General features: G+C 36.7%; 1 protein-coding gene across 4 annotated transcripts in view; it reads left to right on the top strand.

Annotated features, from left to right (window-relative positions):
- Nucleotides 1–26368, top strand: part of LOC149797519 (uncharacterized) — a 31624-nt gene extending 5256 nt beyond the window's left edge. The window contains exons 1-2 of one of the 4 annotated variants that reach the window (XM_089962375.1): nt 9348–9369; nt 23988–26368. In XM_089962375.1, the coding sequence (XP_089818501.1) occupies nt 24154–26205 (2052 nt within the window). In that variant the 5' untranslated portion in view covers nt 9348–9369; nt 23988–24153 and the 3' untranslated portion in view covers nt 26206–26368. Of the gene's footprint in view, nt 1–9347; nt 9370–12007; nt 12032–14699; nt 15300–23987 lie in introns of those variants that run through there. The other 3 variants (XM_089962376.1, XM_089962373.1, XM_089962374.1) reach the window with 3 other exon arrangements.
- The last annotated feature ends 239 nt before the right edge of the window (nt 26369–26607 follow it).

Below are 26607 nucleotides of genomic sequence, written 5' to 3'. Positions count from 1 at the left end.
GTTAGTAGACTTCATAATATAATTCAAGTTTGTATACATATATGTTTTGGCCACCTGTGCCCGTTCCATTAAACATAACGGCATAAGTGCCCAGATATCGATATTTCTTTTTATCTCACATTCCTTTTTTTTACAGTTTTCCTTTTCTTCATTTTTGCCAAAGTACACACCAAGTGCTTTAACAGTATCTTTAAACATATGGGCTGGTATGCTGGAAAGCCTACCGCGCCAGTTGCCTATCTCTAAAATTTCTGTTTTATCATGATTTATTTTTGACCCCGATGCTCTTCCAAATTTTTCATATTCCTTTATAAGGTTCTCAAAGGATTTCGGGTCCCCTAAAAAGTTAGTGCAATCATCTACATGTTGTAACATTTTCACTTCCTCTTTGATATTTGGAACATTTATACCTTTAATTCCTTTATTTAGTTTTACACTGATACTGAGCATTTCAATTGCTATCACGTGTAATAGCATCGATAGTGTGCATCCTTGCCGCACCGATCTTTTAATGTCAAATTGTTCTGTCATGGCTCCGTTATTTTGAACTCTTGAAGTTATGTTATTATATAAAATTTTTGTCCATTTCCGGAAAGGTTCTCCGAAGCCAAATTTTTCCAGGACTTTCTGTATATAGTTATGCTCTATTCTATCAAAGGCTTTTTCTTGATCAAAAAGTACCATAGCAACTTTCTGTCCCTTATTTTGTACATGTTCTAAAATTGCAGTTATACTTAATATGTTTTTTTGTATGTCCCTATTTTTGGGCCCACACGTTTGGTTTACATTTATTATTCCACCTATCCCCTTTTTTAGCCTATTGCTTAGGATTCTACTTAATATTTTGTAATCCGTATTAAGGAGGGAGATGGGCCTCCAATTTTTTAGTTCTTCCCTATCCCCTTTGCCTTTATATATTAAAATGATGACCCCTTCTTTCATCGTTTCCGACATTTCATTATTTCTTAAAAATATATTGTTATATAACCATTCAAGAATGGGCAACAGCTCTCCGCAAAATGTCATATAGAATTCTGCAGAGAGTCCATCTCCCCCTGGAGATTTTCCCTTATTCATTGTATTTATACTGTCTAAAATTTCTTCTTGTGATATAAAATCATCACATATTTGTTTAAAATTATCATTAATTTTTTCACATGGTATATCTTGTAAGTAATCAGCAATTTCATTCTCTGATATTTTTTGAGACGTATACAGTGTTGCATAATAGTTTTTAATATGATCCATAACTTCCTGTTTTTCCATTATTGTTGTTGTTGTTGTTGTTGTTGTTGTGTTGATTTTGACCTTCTCCATAAATTTATCTCCCCCCATTCTTTTCTCTTCTCTTTTATATAATCCCTCTGCTTTTTTATATATCCCCGTAAATTTCCCTGCCCTAATTTCTCTACCCCTACTTTCTATTTTATTTATTTCTTCCAATCTGTTTTTTAAATTGGTCTCTATATCCTTAGCATTTGTTTTTTTTTTGTAGTTGGTATCTGATCGCTTCTCTTTCTGTTTTCAGTTTCCTATTTTTTAAATTACAGTGTTCAATCGCTAGTTTTTTTAGTTTGACTTTAAGTTTTTCCCATTCTAATATTATATCAACATATTCCCTATTCTTAAAATCTTCTATCTCTTTCTTTACCCTTTGTATAAAATCCGTATCTTTTAAAATTGAATTATTTATCATCCATCTTCCATGCCCCCATTTTATTCTATTTTTAAAAATTACAGTCATATTAATAAGTTTATGATCGGATATTTTAAAATCTGTGATATTCGTTTCTTTGTATACATTTTCATCATAGTTGTTACAGTAAAATTTGTCTAAGCGGCTTCCTTTATTTATTTTATAATTATAAGTATATTCTTTCCTTAATAAGTTCTGTACTCGGTACACATCCGTTAATTTATATTTTTTGATAAAAAAGTCCATATCCGGTTTGATTCTAATGTCGTTTGGTGCTAGATCTCCCTCCCTATCTATATTTTCTCCCACCCAGTTAAAATCGCCCCCATAATTATATTTCCTGTTGCATATTTCTCTATATATTTATTTAAATTCTCTAAGAATAATTTTTTATGTTCCCTATTTGCTGGCATGTATATATTAATTATGTGCACATCCTCTATTGTAATATGTATCATCCTACCGTTAAAAACCTTATCTACTTCTATTCTTTCCCATGTCAAACTTTTTTTATTTTTGATTAAAACTGCCACCCCTCCTTTAACATCTGTGTGTTCGTAATCACTAATTAATAAGATTCCATTTAGGTAACTTTCCATTATTATTTTTGTATTGTCTTTAAAACCGTTATGCGTCTCTTGTATTAACAATACATCATAGTTTAGATCTTTAGGGAATTTAAAGATTTTTTCCCTATTTATACCATTTATATTTATAGACAAGAACTGTAAGTTTTTTCCTTCCATTCTTGTCTCTTCCCAGGGTGTCGCTTTTTTTTCCTTTTTTTTATTGTTCTAAATTATTCTATTCTTTTACAAATTATTATTGATTTTTGTGTTATAAACTTGTTTGTGAACAGTCTGTAGGAGGGGCACTGGTTTCCCCACCCCCCTCTGATGTAATTGTACTATTTTGTGTTTCCCCTGCACTTGTCACTGTTGTTTGGATCGTACTCTCTGACTCTGTGTTCAAAGTTTGTATCGATTCTGTTGTTGATATTATCTGTCCGTTATCTTCCTCCATTTCCGTGTCATTTTCCGTTTCCAGTTCCGATTCGTTTCGCCCCATATCTTCTCCCTCACTTTCAATTTCTGAGTCTTCTTCTTCTTGAATTTTCTCTATTTCGGCTTCTACAGTTTTCTTTCCCTGTTTATTTTTTTACGTTGTATTGACTTTTCCTGTGGTGATATGGCTTCCGAGTTTCTTTTCGCCCTCTTTCTCTTGGGCATGGGCGTCGATGTCAGGGGGGTATCCGTCTGTGGGCTATCTTCTATGTGTATGTTCTCTAGGATGGCAAATCTATTTTGTGTAGTTATCTCTTCTTCGTTTAGCACACCTGCTTTTGACGTTTTGTTTGGGCTCAGGTAATTCTCCCACTCCAATGTCTTGTGCCCTTCTATTTTTGTGATTTCTAGCTCGGGTAGAACTTGTATTTCCTCTTCTCTTTCTTTTTCTTTTTCCTCTCTAACCTGTCTTATCAGATTGAGGATCTCTTCCTGTTGCTTTTGTAGTTGTTGTTGTTGTTGTTGTTGTTGTTGTTTTGGCTGCAGGGGTGTGGTTTTCTGCCCTTGTCCTGACGCTTTACTGGCATATGTTTCCTCTTGTTGTTTGGGTCTCTCCATTCCCCTTGGCAGTCTCTAGGTCCGTGTCCTTTTTGGTGGCACATGGGGCAAACTCGATCTTGTTCGCTCCCCCTGTACCATGTTTTCAGACGGAAGCCCAAAACATAGAAGAAGATCGGGATCTTCTTGGCATCTTCTCTGCTTACGTATAGGAGTCTATTTCCTGACTTGATGGGGGCGAAACCCCATACAGTCGCCATTTTGTGTGTGACAACGCTCACTCCTGTCTTCTTTTTTATTTTATCCACCAATTCTTGGCTATCTACCTCCATGGGGAGTCCCATCACGTTGATTTCCGTCAATCGTGGTTCCATGGTTCTTATAAAGGGGGCTGCTTTGTAAACTTGGGCTGTCATCCCCTTTACGCTTATTTCTTCCTCTTTTAATAAGGGTATTCCTCCTTTTGGGTAGATCACAAATTTATTAAGACCTCCGTTTTGTAGGGCTTCAATCTTCCCTATATCTATCCCCATATGGTGAAGTGCCATCAAAACTTCACTTTGTCTTGGCGAGTTGGTGGCGCCTTCGAAGTCGATGGTCTGACACCCAGCCGGGTGGTTAACTATCATCCTATTATCTTCATACACAGCATGAAAATATTGTCTGATCTTGGATCTGACTGGTTCAGTTTGACCTTCATCTGGATCCATTTTGTTTTCCTTTTTTGTTCTGAATTATGTGCGTGGGTTACACGATACTATAAATGCGAATTCAAAAACTTCTCTATGTGATTGTGTAATTTAGAGCCGGTCAACCCCTTTTACTTTTTCTCTAAATCTTATAGTGATACTACAATAATGCAAAATACATGAAACATAAAGTGCAAACAAAACTGTTTGCAGCAAAGACTAAGTGAATTCAAACTCACTCTGCGCTGTCGCATATAATCCCAGCCGGGATTAATGATATGCAGCGGTGCAGAATAATTGAAATGTTATGGTAAATGCAAAAATCTAAATTATAATAGATGTTAGTATGAAAAAAACAAATGTCCCTTTCTACCTCTCCTCAAATATTTTCAGTCTGCTTTGTCCTTGCCATTTTCAGACGACTAAACAACACTCACTGTACTTCTCAAGAAGGAGTATAAGAATGTTTGGTTCTTTCTGGGGTCTTACAGGGTTCTTCCTCCACCATTAATACTGGCAGCCATGTATAGCCTATCTTGTGCTGAAAATGGCCTTAAACCCTATAACAACAACAATAACTAGTGACCACTGACCAATCCTATCGATAATTCTGCTTCGTCGTTACTAATAACTATGAGAAAAGGTAGGTCATCGTTATCACAAACACCTTTATATATACAGTAATACAATTTGGCGGGTGTGCTCACATTTGTAATCACCAGTTTGATAGCTTCTTGTATGTGGAAGTGGTATACACGTACTTTTCTAATCAGTTTTCTCTGACCTTTCACAGCCGGTTTTATTGATAAATACATTTCGATTTTACTCAGCCTGGGGACGTGCGTTGAACATTTTAACGAGATTAAATGAGTTTTATTTTCGATATGTAATGAGCTCTGACCCCCCCCCCCCCCCACCAACATAAGTGGTCCATATGTCAAAAACGGGATTAGAGAATTGAGATAATTCGCTGGTTAGGCTGTTCCATGCCTATTTTGTTTTCCCTTCATTTCATGTCATACTTTATTCGATGTCATTGCATACATTGTCATTAATCTTGATATGTGGATTCACCTTTGTCATTTACGTTGGTGCGATACAAAAACATTATGGTTATCATGCCCTACTTTTCTGGCTAACGTTGATTTTTAAAATATCTATGTACATTTGTGGACCAAAGCAGTGGAGATATGGCATAAAGTAGACCCTGCTGGTTCAATCTGAGCACTGGCCTTCACAATATTATGAATTATAAGCATGAAGGAAGAAAATTTAATTTGGATTCATTTCATAGATGGGAAACACAGTAACAACCCTCTTTCGTGTAACATCACTCGCTTTTCCCCCCAGTACTTTTGTAAACTACCGATACTATTTGTTAAACATTATTCATTTAGGATACATTATTTCAGATTTGCACAGAAGAAACTATACATTGTGTAATTAATGTCTAATTTGTCCTAAAAGAAAATGCTGTTGATTAAACGCCTAATACGTCGGCCACGGTGGCCATCTTAAAAAGATTGTTATCGCTATTACTCATACGGGGATGGTTGCACAGACATGGTGTTTTCTCCATACCCATCGTGTCTAGCTAGGTTTAAACGCCTATCGTATCAAGGTGGGTTTTAACACCTATCAATCTGGGTTTAAACGCCTATCGTATCAAGCTGGGTTTAAATGCCTATTGTATCAAGCTGGGTTTAAACGCTTATCGTATCAATCTGGGTTTAAACGCCTATCGAATCAAGCTGGGTTTAAACGCCTATCGTATCCAGCTGGGTTAAAACGCCTATCGTATCAAGCTGGGTTTAAACGCCTATCGAATCAAGCTAGGTTTCAACGCCTATCGTATCAATCTGGGTTTAAACGCCTATCGAATCAAGCTGGGTTTAAACGCCTATCGTAAGTTAAACACACATTGTACATAGAATAACATTATCACCAATCTTCTTGAATAAAAAGTCACATTCACGTGGGTTTTTCTCCAGAATACGTTTTGTGATGTATAGTTGGTTGTAAGGTCTTACGTGAAAATAGTGTTGATCTGACGACGTTCAATATGACCACCATAGCAGTTATCAGGAACATCTTATTATGACAATTCCCTTGTAGTATATCTACTCCTCTCCAAATGGGTAGATATATCATCATGGGTTTGTCACCAACAGACCTTTTTATGATACATGTGTTGGTCCTAATCATAATGGTGTCAGTCGTTCATTCTATATGACTGCCATGACGACTGTATTTCATGGTGTCAGTCATTCATTCTATATGACTACCATGACGACTGTATTTCATGGCGTCAGTCGTTCATTCTATATGACTGCCATGACGACTGTATTTCAGAATCTGAATCTGAATGAATGATAATTATTTTACGGAGTTTGCGAAAAGACATTTAATGATGTGTACTAAATGAAATTAAATGAAAATGGTGATAACATCCAGTATGTGTGCCACATCAGCTACTTTGAAAATCTTGTTATCGCTGAAAAATATCAAAACTGGTGTAAACACTAGAGAGCTAAAATGAAGATATGGTCTTTTCTTGAATTGCTGGAAATTCATTTCGCCCAGTGGAGTTTCAGTTCCTTCGAGGATCATTTTTTCAAATATCCAGAATTTGGGGGCCCTTGGTGGCTGAATGGTCTAATGCGTTTCCGGTCCGCGTGGATTCGAGTCCCACCTTAACCAGAGATGGTATGTGAGAAGATTTGCCAGTAGCTTCCTGTGTATCGCTTGTTCTTTGGGTTTTTTCCGGGTTTTTCGTCCCACAGATACACTGGCCGCCATATATAGCCTATTATACGCTAAACAATGGCGTTGGATCCAGAAGACCGAAAACAAAACCAATCGTCCAATATTACTGCCATCAAAATAACTTGTGCCGGTACATTCACCACATTATTATGTGATGATTATTTATGTGCATTTCTTTTCAACACCACACCCCTATTTATTTGTCGGATCAAGAGAGAGAGAGAGAGAGAGAGAGCGTTTGTGGCCTCTTTCATGAAGGTGTCATTCCTTGCCATACAGACGGTTACGTCGCTCGTGTGATTTACTGGGTTCGAACTGTAAAAGGAAAAAGAAAAACTCTATATTGTGAAGGCTAGGAAGAGCTTTTTTTTAAATCTCACAACACTCGATATAGAAAAATTAACACACATAAAGTGATCTAGTTTAGATATAGAAATAAGTTTAAAATTATTACATTATTCAAGGCTAAGCATTTTTTACACAATTCTAGAATTACTGTCTTTTAGAATATTAATGTAAATAGTTAAATATCGGATGAGTTAAAGATAGCCTAAATGATTAAGAATCCAATATTCAAACCAAAATTGTTTTGTAGCAAAAGCAAAAATTTGAATGTTTGACCTTAAATACTACAATATCATCTTCTATAACTTATAAGGTATTTTATTTCTGACAATTTTTTTTGACAAAGCAGTTGGTAGAGAATCGTCCAGTAAGACTATACTCCGATTACAAGTTTATCCAAGTTTGCAATAAAGTTAAAACAATCCCTTATGCAATATTTATTTCATAATTTATATTATATAATAAAATGAATACAAAATGCCATCGAGTGAAAATTGAATCAATACCATAATGTCTTTAAACATTCAAGTGATTGCATTGTAATACTTAATTCAAGTCTTTAAAATGTAATAAAGTATTTTCTCTTACTAAAAAAGGGAAAGGTAAAACTCTATAATGTAAAGTCTAGGTAGAGCCTTTACCCAGCGTTCAAGAGATGATATATATATATATATATATATATATATATATATATATATATATATATATATATATATATATATATATATATATATCAGCCTAGCGCCGCTTTTTTCATTAGCTTCATCTTCCTGGCGGCTAAAATCATGTTACAAGTGACATATAACACCCACAACTCATTAACACATTTTCCGAACTAGTGTAGAACGGGTTAACTCGTGGGAAACGACGTTTGCCGAGTTTATTTTTAATAAAAATATATGCAACAAGTGCTGTGTCAAAGGTACAACGTACATACTATACATATATTTTTATTTATACCACATACAAAATACAAAGTTAATATTTGAACATGAAACTTTGTTTTAAATGAAGAAGCTCTCTCTCTCTCTCTCTCTCTCTCTCTCCATAATTGTCGATTTGTTCTAGATGTCCTCTCGTAGATCCAGAAACACAGTCGTGAGATACGGGCGCAAATCCATTATGCTGTTATTCCCGGATATGTGCCTTTGGCTTGCGACGATATGAGTGACAGACAGAAATGCCGACAGGCATGCTAACTGACGAACCGACACGGACCAAAAGAGATACCGCTGTTTCACTTTGTTATAAATATTGCTAGCAGCAAATACGACTGAGCATAAGGAAATGAAAATTTGCTTATTTATATATATATATATATATATATATATATATATATATATATATATATATGTGTGTGTGTGTGTGTGTGTGTGTGTGTGTGTGTTGTTTATTCTAACTGATACGAGTAATACCTATACTATGCTGTGGTTATTTTTAATAGATGAATATGTTTAATAACCGGACACTGGAACAAATCTTTTATTTTTTATTTTTTATAATTTTATTTTCAAAAAAATTCGAATCCCAAAAAATGTTGAAACTATACTGAAACAGTTACGCCTGTAATTGTGAAGCACACGCACAAAATGCTTTATACAGTGGTAGTCGTTTATTCAAACCAGCAGTCATTGATGTAACGGGATAGTGACCTTAACTGTACGGCTTCATGTTTAAGTGCATATTTTTTTACAACTATGTAAATGGCTTAGGCTTGGTCAAGTTTCGGTGAAGTTTTATAAGTTAAAAAAGATATATTGTTAATCATGTAGCAACAGATGAATTGTTATTTACCTGACTGTAATTATAATAATGAAATATATGTAATTCTGTCAGGTAGAATAAGTTACAATGTATTTTTTCTTCAGTTCTCATTTGAAGTCCTATGGCCAATTTATACCATGTATTGATGTTCTAATCCGACCACCGGATCAAACAAGGACGGATTAAGGGTTTGGGGACTTATCTATCCCATTCTTTAGAATGTGAAATTGTCTGCAGGGACTCCCGTCTGCGGACATCGGTGAACATTTAAGACACTGATTTATATCTCGGGCTCTCAAGTTATGATCAAATGAAGGGTCCTTTCGGTAATATGTACAGAATAGTTTAGGATGAACTCCTGTGTTTGACGAATTTTAAATGTGCGTGTAATAACACAACCCTACCTAATGTGGCCATTTCGGATTTCGTGATTATGTTGGACGACAACTTGGAATAGACCCTCTCTCGGAATTCGAACTATCGCACTCTTCTCGAGAAACTGCAAGACCATGTGAAGCCGTAAAATAGCGGATACACGGGTAAGCTGGTGAGTAGATTGATGACGAAAGCGCAAGATAAATTATAGATGGCAGCCATTATAACTGGTGGAGGAAGAACACAGGAAACCCCGGTAAGAACCACGTACCCAGGGGAAGCTAGAGGCAAGCTTTCGCACATACCCTCATTAGCCTAGGCCGAGATTCGAACGCAAGTGGACAAAGGTGAGACTGACAGTGAGAAATACATTGAAAATCAAACCTCAGTTATGTAAAGAGTGTATATAGAATACCTGATGGAAAACATAAATATTTTAATGATGTGAGCCAATTTGTGACCAAATTTTCAAAACTTAAAGCACACGGTACCATGATTTTTAAAAGTGTCATATCTTTTTTGTAAATTAAAATAAAATAAGCTTTGAAATAGATTTTGACAACTTATTAATAAAATATACATTTTATATTTTATACACGACACTTGTCAGGAAATTGGTGCAGTTATTAGTGAAAGCCTATGCAAATTTTTCAGTGAGTAATTTAATTTAATGAAGAATAGCACCAATAAAGTGGCAAGCTGAATAATGAAGATATTGCTTTCTATTCCTCGGATATATGAACATGATTTGAATGATGATATTTGCATCTCAAATCCCTATCAATACCTTGTTAAGAAAAATACAATAATGATCAAAACTTTTGAAACTTTCTATTCGTTACAATTTGAAATAGTGTATGTGTGTTGTGCGTTTGTTTGTGTGCGTGATTTGGACGTTTGTTTTTTTTTCGTAGCTTTAACAATTTTTCAGTCATATTGCTAAGATGTCTGCAGTGTGGAAATTTATAGTGATGTATAGCACTGGGGCATCATGCCGCAGACATGAAGCTTGATGTCCCACACAACCACATCATCCTAACAGTAACCTCTTAATGCCGAGCGCCAAGCGAAGTAACTGCTAGTACCATTTTTATATATTTTTGGTATGACTTGGTCGGGTTTCAAACCCGCGACCTCCCGCATCCGATTCGGACACTCTAACCACTAGGCCACCGGAGCGGTGATTTTGATCAATGAACACTGTGTATGCTTTGCATATCAGTACTATTAGAAACATGTAACTAGTTATAAGGCATGATGTAGGATCTGAGGCACGCAATGGTGATCGTAGGAAATTAACATTAACTATGATCCTGTGGTAAACTTTGACACTTCAATATTAAGGATGATACATAAGGGATTCAAAATGAATGTAACACTAAGTATGACAATAGGGAAAGCTATCTCAATTTAATATTAAATATGATCCTATGTTCCATGGGTTCTTGGGTAAACTTTGACACTTCAATATTAAGGATGATACTAAGGGATTCAAAATGAATGTAACACTAAGTATGACAATAGGGAAAGCTATCTCAATTTAATATTAAATATGATCCTATGTTCCATGGGTTCTTGGGAAAATGTAACATTAAAATCGTCAAAAGCTATAAAAAATTAGTATGATCTAATGGACCTTATTTGGATATAACATGGTGGAACTCCATGAGTTATAACCTACCTTGACTGACCAAGACTACTCGCAGAATGTAACAAATGCAAACTAGAAAACTACAAAAGGACGTGTGGTGGGGGTGCAAAGTAGAAGGTACAGTTATGATGCATATCACTTATTGACCATGCACACCCAATTTCACGATGCAATCTTAACAAACCAACCAGAAGAAGAAAGGTGTGGATATATAATTCTCACTCACACACTTATGCATTATCCAATATACCATGGTACAACAATACCATCACGCATAAGTTGTATACGACCCGTATGTGCTGAGTCACTATGACATGACAAGAAACAGACTCATTTAATACCTTCCTCACCCCCCCCCCCATACGAAACAGAACAAAATACCCATTATACACTCAAGGTTATTGCACAAAAAATTCTCCCAAAACACAACACCTGATCACGTATTAAATAAACCAATGCGGCATACCAACTAACATCCTCCTCTCATTTTCAAAACATGACACTATCAAGGGCTTTACAGGACACACGGTACTAATTATACGGAAGAACTGTGAACCAGTCTAGAAATGGGTGAAGAAATAATAGAGTATTTACAGGTTTGGTGGTCCATAATTGGTTAATAATGAAAAATAAAATTTTAGGAAAAATATCTTTTGAGAGCTTATCCTATATGTAATGTAAAAAAAATATTGACAAATTTCTACTGATGCAATTTTAGCATTTTTACAGGCTTGACTCAGGAGTACTGAATACTGAAAGTAGCACCTGATTCATTTGGTGCAGAATCAATAACATGTGTTTCATGCACATGTATGTAAACAAATTGCCGCGGGTCATATGGTGTTCCCCACACATAAGCTTGCACCAAGGTTAGATGTGCACGAAAAATTATAGGTGTCATTATCAGCACCCATAAATTTTAAGTTATTGAATTTTGAATATGACAGTGTTTCCATATGTTTACCATTGGAGTGGAATTAGTACCGTGAGTCCTACAAATCCACTCTTCCGGCGTTAATGACAAGCTAAAATTCGGTTCGGAAATATTAAAGTTTGCAAAGTACTTGTTCGCCGGCAAGATAAAACATTAGTAGAGAGGGAGAAGCAGCGTGAAAGAGAGAGATCGTGTTCAGTTCATAGTGTTTTGTGTTATGCAAGTTGTATAATCTGCGATATCGCCACAGTACGTATGCTAGCATCTTTTTTTCGCGTTTATATTGTACCCTATTTTCTATTTGAATTTCTTTCATATCTTGATCGTCTATTTCACACCAAACTCTGTCAAAGTCTGTACTTTCCATTTCAAAGTCAATGTCATGGTCAGTCTAGCATTTGCTCGCGCAGAAACAATGTCTGTTGTTTAAAACATATTTTGTTTTATTAAAGGAGATGGGATTTGGCAGGAGTTGTCCAAAGACGACATTAATTTTCCAAAAATACGAGTACATCCGAATACGAGGTAAAAATGTTCATATATTTAAGGACACGTAATATTCAAAGGTACATATAACACGCATATAGTTATGTAGGTAATTACATTTGAAATTAATGAGTGAGAGATGGGGTGGGGTGGGGGGTCATATATGAGAAAGTTTAATATTCAGGATATTAAGGTGATTTCTAACAGTATAATTCTGTGTTGAATTAGATACATGTTTTCGGTGTTTCTCGAGAAGCTGCATGGTAACGTTTTCGACTCATATAGTCCAATCACATTTCATCTTTACAGAGTGCATTTAGTTAACTCTTCCACGTGTGCAAGAGGCTACGACAATGAAGATGTTGATCACTCTTTGTTCTGTTTGCGCTTATTTTATATTCAGTGATCGTTTGCTCAATCTTTTAACACACGCGTTGACTTTGGATATAGTACTGAAAGGTGAAGTCAGACTAAAACATAAGAACACCAAATTCTTCCATTCTTCTAAATGGTCAGAAATATATTCACGAAATTGGATATATTTATTACTTATAATTAAATAAACGAAATTTACAAAAGTGACTGTAACCAGTGTAATGTCCTCTCTCTCTCTTACTCTCTCACTCTCATTAATTGGAATGTCCTCTTTCTAAAAATCTAAATAATTTAGGTGGGGTTGATGTGGAGTGTCATGTTAAGATACTTCTTGAAGACCTTATGTAAGCTGCTGTGAAGTGACTCGCGCCTACGTCGAAGGTGTAGGATGTAAATTGGGTGTTGGGGTAAGTTTTACAAGTTAGTACAAAGAAAGCATTTTCTTCTACAGATATTAAATATATTGCCGTAGAGACAACATTACGTCTGTAATCTACACTTAAGTATTTGTTTTATATGATGAATTTAATAATACTGAGTAAATGTACCTGCTTTAATCCAGAAAATTCTATAAAATAACCTTTTTCATAATTATTAAAAGAATGTGAGGGTTGGGGATTGAGATTTTCCCCGTACTCCCCAATATTTTAATGGACTGAGTTTTATTTCTAAATTATTTTATTAAATTCTCAAATGGGTTGCTTGTTGTTCACTATGCTCGCTTTATGACTGTCATCATGGTCGTCTTCAGTATTGTTGTCGTTACCGTTTTCATCATGGTCATCATCTTTACCACCACAACGAGTTCAATCATTATCATGATTATCACTACCACCATCACATTCATCATCATCATCATCATCACGCGACCGGCATTATCGTTTTCAGCTTGTTCTCTTACTGTGACATTTTTTGCAGGCCCGGCCCTAAGATATGCGGGACTCAAAGCAGCATGTGGGGCCCAAGTCAGCAAGCGTTGAGCGCGAGGTCTCAAGGAAAAAAAAGTACATTGCTTGAAAGCGCAGGGCCCAAGGTGGTTGCCTCGTTCGCCTTGTCCTAGGGCCGGGACTGCATTTTTGTTTCCATTCGCCAAGTGTCAGACCTACAGTTTAGTTATATTGTCATAATGTCCGGTAAATACGCAAGTTTCATTTAAACAGTTACATACAATCTGAGACAAGACGAATTCGAGGGGTGGGGATGACATGCCACCTTCCCACATATCCGACTGAAAAAACTGTCATCTGTTAACTATTTTATTAAATTCGTGATTGGTTGCTTTTCTTATATTATACTTGATAATTGTCGTGAAGATCGTCCTCTTCAACCTCGTTGTCAAGTTTGTTCTTCATCAACGTCGTTGTAGTCATCAACATTACCACCACTGCAGTGCAATCGTCGGTATTAAAACCATCCTCACCGCATCATCATCATCATCAATGCCACCACCAGAATCGCCACCAGTGCTTACATTATCACCTTTCTCAACCTGTCCTCTTACTGTTAATCATTCCTGTGGCCTAGTGGTTAGAGCGGCCGCCTCGGATGAGGGAGGTCGCAGTTTCGAACCCCGGTCAAGTCATATAAAAACTCATATAAATGGCGTAAGCAGCTGCCTCGCTTGGTGCACAGCATTAAGAGATTTGTGTTAGGTCTGGTTGACCTGGTGTCAGGATAATGTGACAGGTTAGACATGATGTTACATGTATCTGGCACGATGTCCCAGTGCTAGACATCACAATATACTGTCACACTCCAGACATCTTAGCGATATGACTGAAAAATTGTTAAAGCTATGATAAACACACACACACACACACACACACACACACACACACTTATTGTTGCATTGTATTGCGTTAACATCCGCAAAATAAAAGCTGTACAAGTGAGGAATATTGCCAGTATGACTGGTTACCAAGCAAGTTTCAGGTAACAAGCTACATGGAACTGAGACAAATGTACAAAATCAATCAGTTATTCATTGTCGTACGCCACCGCTTGTTCCATGCCTCGATGGTTACATGTCTGAGGCCGACTGTATTAAGCGGAAATGAAACAGTACTACATGTGACTTATCGTCAGCTTGAGGACGCACTGCTACACCGGAGCAGTAACACATTGTGTGTGTGTGTGTACTTTCTCCCCCATTACTGGATTTTGGATTAGATTAACCTACGTTTTCATTAGACCTTTAATTTGTGTTTTTTATTCAGTCGACGTGATTTACATTCGTCGGCAAAAGTCTTCCAGTTCTTTGTTTGCAGTGCACGATGCTGTTAGGACGTATCCCGTTCCTTTACAAGTGCACCATAATTCACATGAACCTCGGGCATAAAGAACGGTTTAATCTTCAGCTGTACCTTTAAAGAATTGGAACTCATCAATACTATGCAGACATTCCTTGTGGGGTTTCGCTAACTAATGACTGCTCCACAGATGTTAGCTATTTATACAGCGGAATGAACTATTTTACTTGATAAAACAGTAACATATACAGGCAGTTCTTTGTGTGCGCGAATCTGGAGCATGCTAACGTAACAGGCAGTATTATTCAGGTTTACATGTATGATGCTTGGTGTACGTTGGAACAGTATACAGTACTTGTCTGCTATTCTATATACATGGAACATGAATCAAAGGAGCTTCTATTCAGGTAATTACTGCATATTAGTATTCTATTTTCCCGGCCTTTAACGCCCGGAATACAAAGAGTATCGCATGGACACGTATGAAGGCATTTATGTAATTTAGTAGCAGTATGTTTGTCTGCCCTGAGAACAACTATTACTAGTAGTGTGTACCGAATTATGTATCTATCTATATATCTCAGTAAATAAAGTAGGGACACTCTGCTGCCCTATTTGTTTTATACCGTTTAACGATATGTTTCCGTTTTCAGTTGAAACGCTAATTGTCCTGTTAAGGTCAAACTTTCTGCATGACACATATATATGAATACCACTTTGTTTCCCATCTCTCTGCTCAACACACACACACACACACACACACACACACACACACACACACACACACACACATATATATATATATATATATATATATATATATATATATATATATATATATATATATATATATATATATATATATATATAACTAAAGCTAATATTTACTAAGCGTTTGGAACATAATCTTGTGACATTTTCAGCTTCATTTACATGATTAAATTTGTAAATTTGTCGGAGTATATATAGTATGATTTCCAAGAGTAGTCACATAACCTCCATTGACTATGCTGCGGGCACCCATGCTTGCTACTTTGTCGACGTAATCTTTCTTGTTACCGATTTTAACGAGATTATATAGTTTTGATTTGTCTTATGCGAGGTAGCGCAGTTGTTAGCACACTGAGCTTGCGATCGAAACGATGTGGGTTCGAATTATATTGTGTCATTAACCTGCCTGTTACATGTGTGTGTCCTTGTGTAAGGCATTCCACTCCAGGACCTTATATATGAATATCGTTTAGCGGACGTGAACAAATAGGCAAAGGGTCTGTTGAATGGAACCTTTGGCGGGTCACCATAAGGCATTTTAATCGTTTCCATGAGATTATTTTAATCAACCATGTGACTGTATTATGTTATATATATATACAGTCAACTCCGCTTACATGCATAGCCTCGGGACCGGACCCAAGCTACTCATATAACCGGTGTATGCACTTAATTTAAGCGGAATTCATGTATATTTACAAGGTAAAACGGGACCATTCTTTCGCTATGCACTTAACTTAAGCGATCTATGCAATTAAGTGATATGCATTTACCTAGAGCCGACTATATATATATATATATATATATATATATATATATATATATATATATATATATATATATATATATATATATATTCGGCTCTAGATAAATATATATATATATATATATATATATATATATATATATATATATATATAACATAATACAAATTTATTTCAAGCCCTTAACTTATATATTTTCATCTAGCAAGATCCGGTTATTATATTTCACAATTAGTATACAGAATAAAGATCAGTTTACTGACATCAGAATTTTAAATAGAAAAATACTATTTTTTAGCGTCTGTGTCAAACTATGACGTGTGTACGTGTGTGTTTATTTGTACAGAATCAACACTGTTTACGGGATGGGAGGCAAATCTTACTGTCTCGGCTGTGAATCGAACATGGTTCGTCGCTCTCAGTGTCCATCGTGCAAACCACTAGCCAAAGAATTAGCACCAGCTACATTGTAGTCGAGTTACATAGTCTCATATTAGTAGACCTCTACACTATTTTTTTTTTTTACAGTACCGAATACAAACTCAAACTTAGTTTACACTGGTGTTTTCATTCAAAATAAGTGATAGTAGAGTACAACTGCACCAGTTACAAATGCATAAATGGTTTTTAAAAAAAGGAAAAAAGAAAGTAACAAACAGTTAGAAATATATGTAAAAGGCCAATACATGTTACCGACTGTAGCAGTTCATTTTATGCATTGGAAAAAGTAGTTTGAATATGTTTTAAGTTAGTGAGAAGTGTTTCAGCTTCACTGGTGGTTATTGATAGATCTGAAGAGATGATGGGATCGTCTTTCATCCCTCCTCGTCTAATAGCACAAGCTTGTAATCGCTACTCTTCCAAAACTACTTGGAGGATTGCCATGAGACTTTACACATTCATCGCACGGTCTAGTTGGCCCTAATTGAAAATGCTACTGTTCAAACGTCCAATAGGGCCGTCACGGCAGCCATTTTGAAAATAATGTTATCACCACTCGTCCTGAAGCAAAAGCCATATTAACATGGGGCTTTCACGATATCTTGTTGGTTCTGCACGTAATGCCAATTTCAAGGCCAATATAGCGCCTCAGCGGCCATCTTGAGAATCTTGTTGTCACTACTACTTCTGAATGGAAACTCGTTTTAAGATGTAAAAACTGAAAATTGTGTCTGATAACTAAAATAGTTACCACCTTTGCCAGATTCAAACCTTTGACGCTGCTTCTGAAGAATGTACAGCCATATCACCATAGGGTTTTCACTACAAGACTTTTTAAATTAAGATGCTTTGCTGATCCCAAGTTTGAAATGGTGCTTATCTGATATCTAATGTGTAGCAACTTGGGTTTTCGCTGCTCCTTTTTTAATGGAACGTCATTTTGACACGAGATCTTCACTATAAGAGTTCCATGGTGTTTATTTGGTCGTCAGTGGAAATGACTATAACCTTCAGTATGGCCGCCATGGTGGCTATATCCACATGAAATTTTCAATAGTAGTCTTTATATGTTACCTGGTTTCTCCGAAATGAACCGGTGACAATCGTACATCCAGTATGGCTGCCACTATATCTATCTTGCAAATAATTTTGCCACTGCTCCACATGAAAGGGTGTTAGTATGACATGGGATTTTCACTAAAGTCTTCTTTATTCTAAATGAAAATGTGCCATCCGATACGTCTGTCACAGCAGCCAATTTGAAAATAGTCTTATCCGTTATGAATATGAGAGATAGTTTCAAAGCTCAGTTGTTAAATGGAGGAAATGGTCTTCTCGAGAATACTTGGAATTTTATTTCCCCCTAGTATAGCGTCAATCACGTTGATCCCTAATGTTGTTGTTGTTGTTGTGGGGTTTAACGCCATTTTTCAGCACGATAGGCTATACATGGCGGCCAGTATTAATGGTGGAGGAAGAACCCGGAAAACCCCGGAAAGAACTACCGACCCACGAGAAGCTACTGGCAAGCTTTCTCACATGACAACATTGGCTGAATCTTAGACTCGAACCGCCGCAGACAGAGGTGAGATGGCAGTGATCCGTAACGAAGAGCGCTTTAGACCACTCGGCCACTCGGGGCCCCGATCCCTAATGTAGTTTCGCTTGTACGAAGCTTGACCGAAGCGGCTTCTGTTGCAAACAACGAATAGAAGCAGTTCACCAAATCCCCATAATGAGGGAATATCGCGGAGTCAACTGATAATATATTTGAATGATAAAAGTGTGTGTGTGTATGTCTGTGTATGTTTGTGTGATTTAGATGTTTTTTTTTATACTTAGGTTTAAAGAAATTCAGTCATATCACTACCATTTGTGCAGTGTAGCAGTTTATAGTTATGTCTAGCACTGGGGCATCATGTCGCAGGCATGTATCATGATGTTCCAACCAGTCACATTATCCTGATACCAGGCCGATCAGTCCTAACACTAACCTCATAATGCTGAGCGCCAAGCGAGGCAGCTGTTAGTAAAATTTTTGTACAAGTCTTTGGTATGACTCGGGGTTGGGGGGGGGGGGGGGTTGGAACCCGCGACCTCCCTCACCCGAGGCGGACACTGTAACCACTTAGGCCACCTATTATGCGCTAGAATGTGGTATATAACACGAATCACAATCGTAGCATTCCGGAGGGAAATATGGTTGTGACACTGTCATACTTAGTAAATCAATGATGCAAGCTGTAGTCTCCTCCCACTCCTGGCAGCCCCCCCCCCCCGCCCCGGGACAATATTGTCCGGTTACGAAGAAAACTTTGCACATTAGAATCAGTATTCTTGCATTTTTGTTACGGAGCGCCGATTTCCTACACTTAAGTGATCATATGATAAATGTGCTTAATCGAGAAATGATGTTTATGGATGTTCCTATGATGTTTTGCGCCCAGCACAGTGGTGGTATATAGTGATACCTGTTTCTTTTCGTACGTGCACCCATGACACTTTATTCGAGTTTTGAGTTTCTGGTGCAGGCCATTCCCAGTGATTCAGATGTTCCTAGAGCGAAAACTTGTGTCACTTGAATCCGGAAATAAATCAGTTTAAGAAATCATCCATGACAGTCTGAATATAGTCATGAAAAAAGATATTTACAACCTTTGGCAGGATTGTTGTTATACCACACAACTTTCTTGACAGTAAAAGGCAAAATAGGAACGAATGTAGCTATCATTGCCAGATGATGTACATCCCTCACTCTCTAGTACATTCATATCACGTTGTCATCTGACCCCGTTTGGTTTACATCGTTCCTTCGTTTCTTCTATCGGTCTGTATGTCTTTCTGTATGTATGTCTATGTGTTAAAACGGTGGGAGTGATTGTCCCTCCGTATTTGGTTTTCGTTATCTAGGGGTTGACCGCCCTCGATGTTATTGCCCGGTTCGAGTAATTGTAAATATAAGTGGTGAAACTTATAGGTGAAATAGACAGAGATCTGAGCAGGTATATAGAACAAACCAACACGAGTCCCCGTACATGTAAACAAACAATTTAATCAATTACATACAAACACTGTGAAAATTCATTACATCAGGAATGTACTCTGTTTTTAGAAATTTAAACTCCCGCCGAAATACAAAGGAATGCAAATAGATTTAAATAAAATAGTCGATCTGTTTACTGATAGATTTAGTTCATCACAGGATCGAGTGGACAATCGAAGTCAACGTCTTGTACGATTTCATAACCTGCTCGTCCTCAGTTTGGCTTGCTCCCTCTGTAGCTGTTCAGACTCTTGGATCTCAGGATGATACTTTCTACCATCCGTCTCAGGATATTCTTAGAATACGTCTTCAGAACTTAATACGTCGCAGGATTGCGTCACAGGATTATACGTCTCACTGCACTCTTCTCTATACTTCTCCGTATAGGTCTCAGAATAACATCACCTCATACGTCCCAGAATAATACGTCTCAGGAGCTATTTTCTCCCTTTTAAATAAATATAAATAGAGACAACCTAAATTTCCCGTTATTTATGAAACACTTAATTCTTCATTATTCTCCCTCGTTATCAGATTCTACTATCAGTGCTAAACAGACGCTAAGGCTATCAATCGACTCCACATGTCCTATAATGACCCTAGTTAGTCAAATGGCTAATTCGTTACGCCTTGACCTTACACATTAACACATACGCGAGGCCTGGGGTTCTGAGCCAGCCTCAATTTACACAACGAATAAATAGGATACATCACATCAGTCAATTACTAGATCATTTCAGTCAGTGCACACTTATTCTTAATCATACGTGAAATCTTCTAAATTAGGCGAATTCACACGGATTCTTGTAATCATATTAACTAATGTAATGCATTAAATTCTTAGAACATAACTCTTATGCAAACAAGACGACAAATTCAAACAATTCGTCAAACTTATCTAAAGAAGATTAATGTACAACTTCCTATGCATAAACTCAACACAGTTATACTTCATAAAGCAAATTATTACACGAATGTAGAAAAAAGATTCATGCAGATACAAGTAAATAACTTCAGCAAAGCATTATATATGGCATCAACAAATTACATGGAATTGTCACACTACCTTTGCTTTCAACGTTCATTCCTCTATTCGGTAAATTAGTTCGTCGGCTCCTTTCGACAATAGTCCGCTTTTGGACAACAGTTGTTTTACGGAAATTTCTTGCAAATTCTCGGAGTCCTACTTTTTGGGTCTCCTCTTATAGGAAAAGCTTAGGCTGATTAAAATTCGATGTGGGCGATATTAAAACCTATGAAATTTTGTGTTGGAACACGCCCCCTCATTTAACGTAACCAATCAGAATCAAATATCTCTGCCGCCTTTTTCAGAGGCGCCAAAGTCAGGGTCAACTTGACCCTGGTAGATTGAGTAACAGAGTTTCTGCGTTCTCTCAATTGTGACAACTTTACCATGAAAATGAAGTTTTCCTTGTCCTTAATAATCCGCCTGGCTGCTGTATAAACAAATGTTTAATTAGGAACGAAATTCTCCCTCTAAAGGACATTATCGTACACGGTAGTATGGCGATATGATACGCGCTTGTCTCCATAAATCTAATTAATGGTTCTCTGGTCTCCACTAATGTATTCTTGTTAGATCGACATAAAATTTGCCACTTGACACTGTGTTTTTATGTATGTATGCATGTATGTATGTATGTATGTATGTATGTATGTATGTATGTATGTATGTATGTATTCTTAATAATTCTTTTTGTTTCATAGGTTTAATACATATTAGATGCTTATCTGCCACTTGATAATGGGATAACTATCAGATAATTACTGAGAATTTTTGGTGATCAAAATTGTATAGAAGATCTTGATAACACAGCTAGCAAGTAAAATAGAATAAATCTTAAATCTACACGCTGATTAAATAACATACAGAAGAGATATTTGATAAAACCTGTATTTTGAATGAAGAGATAATAAAGAAAAACTATTTATAATAAGATATTTGTAAAGAAAAATACAGGTTGTAATTACGAGATATTTAACAAAACTTAATTGTAATTATTTGAAAAACTACTTCTACCTTTACTGTTCATGGAATAAACGAGTTGTCCATCCAACGTCTGTCAGCATAAGTTTGTTGTAGCTACTTTTCCTAAACTACTCTGAAGACTGCCATGAAAATGTACACACATACACATTTATCACAAGGCCTGGTCATGCAACCAATATAGTCGCCGTTTCATCCGTTTTGAAAATTTGGTGTCGCTACTTCTTCCAAAAGGAAGTCTTATCAGCTTGGGGTATTTACCAAAAGACTTCTTACAATGGTTGGTTGATTCAATATGAACAATATTTCGTTAGGATGTCCAGTATGACCGTAACAGCTTTAAAATCTTGTTAGCACTTCATCTCCTGAATGGGTAGTCATGTCAATATCAGATGTTCACAAATAGACTTCTTATGATGTCGAGTTGGTCCTAAATGAGGGTGGTCCATCTGACATCCAATATGGCCTCCACGCCATCCATCTTGAAAACAAATTTTGTAATTGGTATTACTCCAGAACGGAACGTCATATGGACATGGTTTCCTCGCCAGAAGACTTCTTATGGTGTCTAGTTCGTTCTGAATGAAAACGTTTTATATGTTGTTCCTAGATATAAATGGTTCCACTTAGATATCCAATATGGCAGCCACGTCCGCTATCTTAAAAATATTGTATTAGTTAATCCTCCTGCATTGATGGTCATATTAATTTGATGTTTTCACTAAAAGACTTGTTTATGACGATTCATTGGTCACAATTGATAATGTGCCGATCTGGCCTCCACGTCAATCGTCTTAAATACCTTGTTGCTATTCCTCTTGAACGGAAAGTCATATCGTTTTCACCAGAAAACTTAATATGATGTCCTGTTCGTATTAAATGAAAATGTTGCGACATCTTGTTAATGGTCCTTTTCATGAACGGTAAGTCATATCAACAAAGGATATTCATTGAAATAATGGTGTTTTGTTGGTTTTAAATATAACAAATGCACCGATCTGATAACTAATATGGCCTCTGCAGTAGCCATCTTGGCAATCTTCTCGCTACATATTTTCGTTAAAGTTGAAGAACGTGCCATGGAAATATTGTGCAGTTTGATGTTTTCAATATTATCCCTACGGTCCGTTAAAACTCTATACATACATGTGTGCTTACTGCGTTTAAATCAATGGCAAGATCTATTTGACGCTTTCTTTGCAAATCATTTAAAATGTGTTTCGCCTGATTTTCGTCTAAGATTTCATGTCCCCGTGTTCCTTGATTTTGTAACTCGGGTCTCAATTCAACAAGAGCAATGAACAAGAGGTTCGGTTTGATGTTCTGCGGCACAAACATACAAAATGGTTATATAGTGCAGAAGCAATTGGAGGAAATACTTTAACCAAGAACGTATTACAACTGCCCACCCATGTCATATCAGTGGTAGGATTCTAACCCGCATATTTTCGGTCGCCAGTCCGGCACTCTAATCAATGAGTGACTGTTGCTCCTGATTCTATTATTAGCTTCTTTTTTTCGAAATGCAAGAGGGCGAATTGCATCCATTCCATAGGTCACAGCCCGCAGATTATGAAGACGTGTCATTCAAATTTTGTTCATTGTTGCATATGCGTCGGAATATCAGTATTTGAGATTTAGTAATGCTTTTCAGTGTCAGTGGTAGACGAAACCATGCTCACTGCCTGTATCATTTAAAAATTATTGACTTGTGTATTGATTTCCTTTGGAGATTGTAATATTACTTTAAAATTATAATTGTTGGTGTTAATTTTAATTGATGTGTGGTGCCTATTCATTAAATTAAGATAATTATTTAGTTCTTGCAAATATATATATATATATATATATATATATATATATATATATATATATATATATATATATATGAACAAATACATCAATCGGTCTATCAGTAGGTAGATCAATACAAAGGCATATGATCATTTAAGCAATAATTGCTGGTCAGTTATCAACACGATATCCCCATGAGTCTCATGTAGGTCAATCATTACGATATTTAGGTCTGGCAGCTTTTGAGGAATAATCTGCTATTTTTATTTGGCAGGTGAGGTATATGCTGAGGTGAGTGCATTGTTACCGTGGAGATGCCTATCGGTTGTCATGGAATCTGACGAAGAGGTGTAAGAGTGAAGAATTCGAGAAAAGTGGAGCAAAAGTGTGTGAAGTTGGAGACCCACTGGTACGATGAGTGATTTAATGTCTTCAGAAAAATGCGTAAATTGGTTGTCAGAGTTTTGCTCTTCCCCTTCATTGTCCTTAATTATGTATTCCTCCGCCTTAAAAATGTATTCATATCCGGGCGAAGAGTTATGGAACCAAGAACAAGAAAGGGAGCGTTGTCTTTTGTTGTTAAATGCATCGCTTGTATTGTTTTCATCTCGGTTATGTATTACCAGATAACATTCCCTGTGCGTTATCTTTTTAAACATGTCAGTACCCATAGCACGTGCATTATCCCGAAGCTGGATCCCTTCGATGATTCGATAATGAGTTTTGTATGGCATCCCAAGCCTTTGGTGTGCCAAAACACCCCTTCTGTGATATTTGTCGACGATGACGGTTTACTGCAGTTTAACCAAACAGCGCTGAAGGCATTCAATTTGGATAGTTCCAATTTAGTTTGTAAATATTCTATTCTACAACGGTTAGACGATATGAGTGTCAAATTTTCGGAAGAGGTTCAATTAAAGCAACCATCCTCTGTTGAAGCTGATTTTTTCAGAGTAATTTGTTCCAATACTTACACGTCATCAGTTGTCTTTGATAAACTTCTTACTAATATCAATACAAATAAGAAAACCAATTCAGGCCCTTTTAATTCAGAACAGTATGGTTCTGAGTACTTCAATATTTTCTTATTTGGAATCGATTCAGTTTCTCGTTCGGCAGCTATCAGAAAATTACCGCTGACATACAAGTATTTAAAAGATGATTTGCATGCTTACGAGTTTGAAGGATACATGAAAGTTGGAGAAAACACACTTCCAAATATAGTGCCTTTGTTGACTGGCAAGCGTGTTTGGACACAAGAAGTGCCTATAACAGATTATACCAAAGAGTATTACGATTCGTTTCCATTCATTTGGAAGAACTTTTCGGATGCCTCTTATGCGACCTTTTTCGCCGAAGACTTGCCAGAGATAGGAGTTTTCAATTACGTTACTAAGGGCTTCAAGTCTCCGCCGACGCACCATTACATGAGACCGTTTTGGCTGGGAATTGAGGCTGTTAATAAATTAAAGTCCGCTATTAGACCGGTGCTTCTTTTCTTGGAGGAAAACAAAATGAAGCTGCAGGCATCATCATCGCTGTGTTATGACAACACACCAAAACATTTGGTTCAGATTAATTACGTGAAACAATTCATCAAAAGATATAAAAATAGACCAAAATTTATGTTTTCCTTTCTCACTGAAATTGCACACGAATATCCGAATTTCCTGGAGTATGGGGATACAGATTTTAGAGACTTCCTTATTTGGCTCAAAACGGAAGGAATGCTTCAAAATTCAGTGCTAGCTTTCTTCAGTGATCACGGTGCACGAATAGATAAAATCCGAAACACCTTTGTTGGAAGAATAGAGGACAGAATGCCATATGTTACGCTAGTGATACCCGATTCCTTGAAACGGCGCTACCCACATTTGGATACGAATTTGCTCTGGAACACGAAAAGGTTGACCACGCCATTTGACATGTATGAAACATTAGTAAACATTCTTCATAACGAATTTGAAAACAAGGATTACAGCTCTGCTTTAGAACTCCCACGAGGCATCAGTCTTTTCCATCTCATACCAGAAAGAAGATCATGCGCAGATGCATGGATTCCGGAGCATTATTGCGCATGCTACACAGCCACACCTATAAATACAACGGATACTCCAGTTATGCAGCATCTTGCAGAATTCGTTGTCAGTGAAGTTAATGCTTTACTATCCAACTATAAACATCTGTGTGCCTTTTTAACATTGAAGAAAATTCTGGAGGTTAATGAAATTGAGCTTGGTTTACAACACTCTGGCACGGAAAATTCTGGTATTTCAATCTTTAATTTTTTTCATCCTGAAAGTGCGCATGGCGCGCGATATTTGATCGTCTTGGAGACCACCCCAGGCAATGCAGTCTTGGAGGCCACCGCCGAGACATACGCCAAGTTCCGGTATAGATTGGTCGGTGATGTGAGTAGGGCCAACAAATACGGAAACCAGTCTGATTGCATTCAGGATAAAAGATTAAAGCTCTATTGCTACTGTCTGTAAGTGATATTTTTCATAATGGAGACAAACCGATTTGCTCACAATTTCATTTATTTTCCTTTTATTATTGTTATATGTAAGTATTTCACATAGTCAGACTTCGGAAGTATTAGAATGGACTTTGTAAGCTATTTTCGTATTTTTTAATAAACTTTTTGGTTATAAATGGATTTATATTTAGTAATGTGTATGGAGAGAGAGAGAGAGAGAGAGAGAGAGAGAATGCATAAATGGAAAGACCTCTTTTTTTCTTTCTTACATAAACTTTCCCAACTGCATTATCGACCGCAGATCGTGATCAACCCTGCTCATTTTGCTTCTTAATTAAAGCGAACCTTACAGACCAGATTTGCCTGCGTATTATATAAAGCGTACTTCACACTACCAGATCCGTCTGCGTATTAT

This window comes from Sinohyriopsis cumingii, chromosome 6 (genome assembly GCF_028554795.1).
Source record: "Sinohyriopsis cumingii isolate HCF-2022 chromosome 6, ASM2855479v2, whole genome shotgun sequence".
Lineage (NCBI taxonomy): Eukaryota > Metazoa > Mollusca > Bivalvia > Unionida > Unionidae > Sinohyriopsis > Sinohyriopsis cumingii.
This window is presented reverse-complemented; position numbering and strand designations above follow the sequence as displayed.